An 8034-nucleotide genomic window follows, 5' to 3' on the forward strand; every position below is an offset into this window, starting at 1 on the left:
GATTCCATGTTTGATCAATTTCAGACTGAAGAAGTTGATTGAATTGTTCAGTTTCATCATCACTGGCTTTAGTGTGTAAATTTGAATAATAGTATTAATTGATCTTTCTTCCATTATTTTATTACAGATAACATATACATCAAGCTTGATCTTGAAATGTTCTTTTTGACAATGAATGTAATGATATTCCTTTTCAATTTATTGTTCTGGCATATTAAACCATATGATTGTTTGATTCAAAATGGCCAATATCAGTCCATTTCAGTTCATTAATACCTAGGGTTTTTAATGCATTCCATTATACATTTGATGACTTCCAATTTTCTAAGATTCCCTTTTCATACATTTCATGTCCCAATTATTAATGAATATTTGTAGTTATTTCTTCTCAATTTTAGTTGTTCCCCATTAGCAAAAGGGTTCTGAAAGCTCTGCTCCATCTACATCATTAAGGTGAATAGGCACTGGACTGCAAGGTCAGTTTGAACCTCAAGATTGGTGGTGTAAACCTCCTAGCTACTCCTTGGAAATCCATAAAGACTTGCTATGAATTGTAACCAACTCGATGGCATTTAACAACAGCAACTATTTTTGGAAGGCAGCCCCTAAAAGTATTTTGAGTGCCAATCATATTTTCAGTACCTTCCAATCTTAAGAGCGCATCTTCCAGCACTCTATCTCACAAATGTTCCACTGCAATTCATATTCTTAATAACCAGCCCCTCAGAATTAGTCTGCTTTTCTGTCTTCTTTGTCCGGAAACTCTGCTGCCACCTGTACATCACGGTGCCCTTGTTGTTGTTCTTGTGAAGTGCCGTCCAGTCAATTCCAACTCATAGTGACCCTGTACAGGGTTTCCAAGGAGTAGTTGGTGGGTTTGAAATGCTGATCTTGTGGTTCACAGTCCAGGAGTCCTTGCTGGTATTTAAAATACCAGTGGTATAGCTTCCAGCATCACAGAAGCACACAAGCCACCACAGTAGAACACACTGAAAGAGGGTGCCTAGTTTCAGACAGGGTGGGTAAGGAAGAATCTCCACTGAATGATATCCAGCCTGTTGGGATGGGACTAATGAAAGGATGGGGATGAGACTAGTGTGGTACAATAGTGAATAATTGCCATCAGGACTGACTGTGAGGGTCAGAAATGCAAAGGTAGATGTTTTGTAACAAAAGGGAGGGGAGTGACTGATTTTGTAGTCCAGGAGCCAAGGTCCCTGGGACCATCAAGTAAGAGGAACGAAGTGCGGGAGGCAACCCAGAGAAGCAGTGATGTCAGAAATAGAAGCAGAGATGATGATGTAGAGAGATGGAGCAGCTGGGGACACTGGACTCAGGGAGAGAGAGGGGCTGTGTGCTGAAGGCCGGGGGGGTGGGCAGGCCTGTGGGGTGTACCCTTTGGTTGTGAGATGATGCATGGAGGGGATTGTTATCATTGCAATGAAATGAAATATGATAGGATGAATGTAAAACTGATGTTCTACCATGTAAACCTACATAATTCACAATAAAAACTTAAAGAGAAAGAGAGAGTTATAGAGTACTGGGCCTAGCAAGGCATTTATAGCTTCATCCCCATAATTTTTAGATAGGCAGTATTAGGTTCAGAGAGGTCAAGTGTTATATCCAACATCACACAGCTGTTATTGGCAAAACTTAGAGAGTTCTGAATCCTTTGAAACCTGGTGCAATGTTGTTGCCTCTGTGTTATAAAAGGAACTGTGATTACTGTCTTCTGTTCCTTTAGCTGCTGAATTATGGTAAACATTTACTTCAAAGGACCGTTCTGAAAATGTGAATGCACATAAAGTCTCAATGTATCAAAATAGAACTTTCTTACATTTCCCTCTGGTGAGTGTTAATGGTATCTCTTTACTTCAGTGTGTCAATCTTTTATAAAGAGAAATGAGAAAAGCTGGCATAAGATATGTTCGATTTTCTAGGAGGTGGCATGAGTGGAAGGATTGTAGGAGAGGATTATATTATGAGGTGAGGTTTTCTATAAAGAGGAGGAGCTGATTAGCACAGAACATCCTTTTCTTTTCTTTGATAGCCTCTGCCATTTAAGAAATACACATTTATCTACTAGTTCCGCAAAAGGCACCATACTATTTCCTGACTGTAGCATTTATATTTACTTGAAGTGACAATATAAGTAAGAACAATAAATGACACATACCTGGTGTGGCACTGTGGGTTAATGTGCCAGACTGCAAAGCCATTTGAACTGCAAGGTCGGCAGTTCAAGCTCACCAGCTGCTCCTCGGAAACCCTATACAGGGTCACTATGGGTCAGAAGTGACTCGATGGCACTTAACAACAATAGCAACAATATTAATTAAATAAATATTTCTTTGTATACTTGTTTAGTGCCAGGCACTAAGAACTTTGGATGCAACAACGAATAAACAAGTATGCCTATCCTCATGGAGTTTATATTCTAGAAAGAAAGGGGAAATAAGCAAGAAACATGAAACCAGATTGTGATAAGTGATATGTAGAGAAAATGACCAGGGAGATACTAATGGAGAGCTGACTTTGGGGAGGGTGGTCAAGAGGCGGCATTAAATGAGGGCTGAAGGAGAACAAGGAGGCATAGAATAACATGAGAGAAGAGCATTCTGGGTAGAGAGAAGAGTACAAAGGTTCAATGACATGGCGGTGGGTTTGGTATATTCCTTGGGTTAACTAGAAGAGGTTAATGGAATTCTATGGAGTAATTTGTGACATCGCTAAAGAATCTGGATTTTATCCTAGGAGCAATAGGAGCCATTGGAGGGTTTTAAACAGGATCCAAAATGATTTTTTTTTTTTTTTTTAATGGTTTAAAAATAATACTTTGCTCTTTGGAGAATGGAGAAGAAAGGAAAGTATGGAAGCAGGGAGACCAATTATTAAGCTATTGGAGTTCTAGGGAGAGATGATGGTGGCTGGGACAAGAATTGTACTAGAGGAGATGGGAAAACGTGGATACATTCCAGACATGGGATCCTACATAATTTACTCTTGGAATGAATATGGAGGGTGGAGGAAAGGGAGGAGTCAAGGACAGTTTCTATGATTTTGGCAGGAGGAACTGGTAACTCTAGGAGAAAATAAGGGGTTAGTGGGGAGTGGGAAGAGATCAAGAGAGGCATATACAATTTGAAATGTTTGTTAGATATTCGTATGGAGATAGTAAGTAGGCAATCGAATATATGAATCTATTACTTAAAAGAGAGGTTGGGGCTGCAGATATACATTTAAGGGGCCATCAGCCAACAGGATTGAGTAACATTACTCAGGGAGAATTGAGTGAGAGCTACAGTTGCCCCAACCTGGTATGATATTCCCATCCCTTTCCGCCATTTAAATTCACAGCAGGCATTGCTGATTGATCCCAGTCTTCTTTTCATTGAGCTGAAACCTTAGAATCTTTCTTAAATGTGTGCTGCAGGCAGCAACTACCAATCATTTGATTCTAAACTGATGAGTGCAAAAGGAAAATAAATTCTTTAAGACTAAAGTAAACATATATAGAATAATTTCAGGGCAAAAATTTTTTCTGGTACTAAAGACTAGCAAAAATGGATCATGAGAATTTCTACCTAATCATCATCATAATAAAAATAATGCTAGTCAACATTTGCTTGTTGCAAAGTACTCCCCCCCCCCCCCACACACACACATGTTTAGTAGAGTTTGGATGTTACTCTGAAAGTCTTTGACCTGGGTTTTGTAAAAGGTAGAAAACGATTCTTTAAGTGGCTGTCTCTTACCTCTGCCCATAACCAAGCTGACACCATGCCACTTCACAGTAAAGTAGTAAGGGCCTTTCTTTGGGCTGAAAACGGAATGAATATTGTGCTAGTAGAGAATTCTCTCTGGGTTTAATGCCTCCACAGTAGAGGACCATCCTAGCTTCATGCCAGCCACAACCTATAGATTTTACAGTTGAGAAAGACTGTCTTGCTCCCTCCATACTTTGAAATAGCGATTCACAGAATGCTAGTAGCGCTGTAGGCTAATGCACCTCAAGGTTGGTTTGAACTACAATGTAGTCAGTTCAAATTCACCAGCCACTCTCCAGAAACCCTATAGAGGGTCACTATGAGTCAGAACCAACTCAACGGCACTTAACAGCAAACTGGGTGTGGTGCCGTAGAATCAGCACTGGACTGTGAACTACAAGGTTGGCAGTTCAAACGCACCAGCTGCTCCTTGGAAACCCTATACAGTCTGTTGTGAGTGGGAACCTACGGCACTTAACAACATCAACAAACTTGTTGTTGTTAATTACTTTGATGTCTTTTCAAAGGCTCATCATTCAGCTCTGGAGAAATAACCATGTAGTTTTACAACCAGAGAAGGTGGCCAAGGTGTGAGAGGACGTCTTTGGTCTTCATTTATCATCTTCCAAAGAATTTTCTCTAACTTTGCTCTCTTAATGCCACCATTTGGGTGCCAGGAAGTATAAACCCAAATGAAACCACTGCTCTGGAGTCCATCTGCGGCCCGAAAGTGTAGTGTACAAAAGGAGCGCATGCTCAGTTTCTCATGACAGGTGAACGTGGGTTTAAAGTGATGGATGCCTCTCATTATAGGAATGTTGGAGACAGATTCCTGTTCAAGAGGAAGATGGCTAGATTTACACCCCTCTAGCCCTGCTGGTTTGGCCTCAGCTCTAATGAATATTTCATGATGAAAGTCACACTGCATGTTTCCAGAGAAATTCCAGGCACGCTTATGGATCACAAGCATGCTTTGTATTTATTCTTTAAGCCCAGGCAGAGTTGGCTGGCATTATTAGCACTAGTTAATCTCTACTGGGTACAATGCAAGGACAGAATTCCTTAGATGCACTGTGAGGAAAAGAAAACCTAGTCCATGGAAAAAGTGAAAGTGAGTCTGTGAGTGACATTTGGGTCTTGCCAAACCCAAGATTCTTTGAATTTGGTGGTGGTAGTCTGTCGTGGAGTCGGTTCCGACTCATAGTGAAACCTGCATAGGATTTCTGAGGCTGTAAATCTTTATGAGAGCAGAAAGCCTCATCTTTTCCCTGTGGAACAGAACAGCTGGTAGTTTCAAACTGCTGACCTTGAGGTTAGCAGCCTGACTCATAACCACTGTGCTATCAGAGCACCTTTGAATTTGGTACCCCACTTATTTGACTGCCTCTCCCCTTATTTACAGCAACTTCATCTGTTTGCAGCAGCCTAAATTACTCAGTGTCCTGTAAATTCCTGTCAGAAAATCACTGACTAGTTCATTGTGAACTTGTCACTTTGACAAGTGGGCAGGGCAATAGAGCTGGTATTTCTGGGATTTGCATTGAATGAATGCAGATGTCTGGGGTGGTGGATGGTGCTGAAAATGAAAATATTGACAAGAGGGGAAGATGAAAGATGCAATGTGAATCTTTCGGACATTGTAATTTTAACTGTGGATCTTTTTTCTTCTTTCTTCTGGTCCTCCTTCTCCTGTATCTCTTCTCCTTCTCCTTGCCTCGCCTCTGTAACTCCCATCCTGTTTCTCCTGCTCCTCCTCCCTGACTTTCTAGATACAGAAAGAGAGATTCATGCAGCTCCTCATGTGAGTGAGAAATTAATTCAGCTGTTCCGGAATAAGAGTGAATTCACCTTTCTGGCCACAGTACAACAGAAGCCATCGACTTCAGGGGTGATACTGTCCATTCGAGAACTGGAACACAGGTAAGAAAGCTCTTTTGAAAATCCAGATCTGGTTAGAGTGAATGTTTTTCCCATCCCTCCACCTGCAAACACACACTCAGAGACTTGTAACTTAGAAATCATAACTCCATGGAAACATTTAGCTAGCTGAGGCCTTGTAACAATGCAAATAGTAAAGACATCAACCCCAGTGTGTGGTGTCTCTTCACTCTCTTGAGGGTGTCTAGGCAATCACAAAAGTTGTAACTTTGGTGAAGTACAATCTGTCTTTTTTTAATGTATGTGTGTACATGTGCTTTTGATGTTGTATCTAAGAAACCATCACCTGATCCAGGGTCACAAACATTAACTCCTATGCTTTCTTCTAAGAGGTTTATTGCATAGTACATTTAGGCCTTTGATCAATTTTAAGATACTTGTGTATGGTATGATGTTGCTGTTGTGAACTGCCTTCGAGTCAGTTCTGACCCATAGTGACCGTGTATAGGGTTTCTAAGGAGTGACTGGTGAGCTTGGGCTGCCGACCTTGCAGTTCAAACGGCTTTGCAGTCTGGGGCATTAACCCACAGCGCCACACCAGGACTCTGTGTATGGTATGGGTATGGGTCAAATTTTTTTTGTTTGCATGTAGACAGCCAGTTATGTCAGCACCATTTAATGAAAATATTATTCTTTCTTGATTTAATTGTACTTCTCTTTGAAGATCATTTGACTGTATTTGGGAGGGTTTATTTTAGGACTTTCATTCAATTCCATTTCTCTGTTTGTCAATCCTTATGCCAGTATTGTTTTGATTATCCTATCTTTGTACTGAGTTATGAAATTAGAAAGTGTGAGCCTTCCAACTTTGTTCTTCATTTTTAAGATTGTGTTGTCTGTTCTGGTCCCTTTGAAGTTCCTTGTGAATTATAGGATTCACAATTTTGCTAAGGATTGCATGGAACCTGTAAATCGAATTAGAGAGTGGGGAGTATTACCATCTTAACAATATGAAGTCTTCTGATTCATGGATACGGAGTATCTTTCCGTTGGTTTAGGTGATCTTTAATTTAACAGTGTTTTGTAGTTTTTGCAATTTAATTTTATATTTCTTTTGTAAAATTTATTCCTAAGTATTTTATTAATTTTGTTGTTATTTTAAATTGAGTTGTTTTCTTAATTTCATTTTCTGTTTGTGCATTACTAGTGTATAGAAAAACAGTTGATTGCTGTATGTTGGTCTTGTATCCTGAAATCATGCTGAACTCAAGTTTTAATAGTTTTTTAGTGGATGTAATAGCATTTTCTATATAAGATGTTATATCATCTGCAAATAGATATAATTTTCTAAATCTTTTGCTAACTAGATGCCTTTTATTTATTTATTTTCTTGGCTAACTGTCCTGGCTAGAATTTCAAGTACACTGTTGAATAGGTATGGACACAATAGGTATTCTTGTCTTGCTCCTGATCAAAGGGGAATGTTGTTGTTATTGTTAAGTGCCATCAAGTCGATTCCTACCAATAGCAGCCCTGTATAGTTTCCAAGGAGCAGCTGGTGAGCTTGAACCACCGATCTTGCAGTTTAAATGACTTTGCAGCTTCATGCATTAGCCCATAGCACCATACCAGGACTCTGGTCAAAGAGGGAGAGCAGTGTTGAATTGCCAAATAAGCAAGGTAAGCACAGGCTTACTTGTGCTTTCCTACTACTCTGTAGTGAACAATCTCACATTTTTTAACCACATCAATAATTCTGCTTCTTGGTATGGCTGGCATCTGTTTCTCTCCTAACCTGAGAACACCTTCCTACAGAATCAAAGCCTATTTTCAAATGTCAGGCAGACCCTGGGGTATGAATGTCTGATTTATGGGCAGTTCCTACTTGCCCTTTGTTGTTGTTGCTGTTAAGTGCTGACTCATTGCAATCTGTATAGGGTTTCCGGTGAGCAGCTGGTGGCTTTGAGCCTCCGACCTTTTGGTTAGCAGTCCAGTGCATTTGCCCACACTTTGAAACAACTGAGCCAACAACCCCTGCCCCCCAAAATTCTTCACAATCACCTGCACTTGCTGCACAGGCAGTGTTTAAATCAAAGCTTCCAGCCTCTTTTTTTTTTTCTTTCTTTAATGTTTTATTGTGAATTTTGTGATAGTTTACATGGGTAAACATTAGTTTTACATTCATTCTATCGTATATCGTATATCGTCTCATTGCTGTGGTTATAATCCCCTCCATGCATCATCTGCCAACCAAAGGGTATACCCTGCAAGCCTGCAAACCCCCTCTCCCCACCCCAGTCTTCAGCACACAGTCCCTCTCCCTCTCTGGATCCAAAGTCCCCAGCTGCTCCGTCTCTCCATGTCATCATCTCTGCCTCCATCTCAG

General features: G+C 40.4%; 1 protein-coding gene across 2 annotated transcripts in view; it reads left to right on the forward strand.

The window, feature by feature from the left end:
* NELL1 (NEL-like 1 (chicken)) overlaps positions 1 to 8034 on the forward strand; it is a 1454777-nt gene that overhangs the window by 127363 nt on the left and 1319380 nt on the right. For both annotated transcript variants that reach the window (XM_006865820.1, XM_006865821.1), the window contains exon 3: positions 5540 to 5690. In XM_006865820.1, coding sequence (XP_006865882.1) covers positions 5540 to 5690 — 151 coding nt within the window. The remainder of the gene's footprint in view (positions 1 to 5539; positions 5691 to 8034) is intronic.

This window comes from Chrysochloris asiatica, unplaced genomic scaffold (genome assembly GCF_000296735.1).
Source record: "Chrysochloris asiatica unplaced genomic scaffold, ChrAsi1.0 scaffold00083, whole genome shotgun sequence".
NCBI classification, from domain to species: Eukaryota; Metazoa; Chordata; class Mammalia; order Afrosoricida; family Chrysochloridae; genus Chrysochloris; species Chrysochloris asiatica.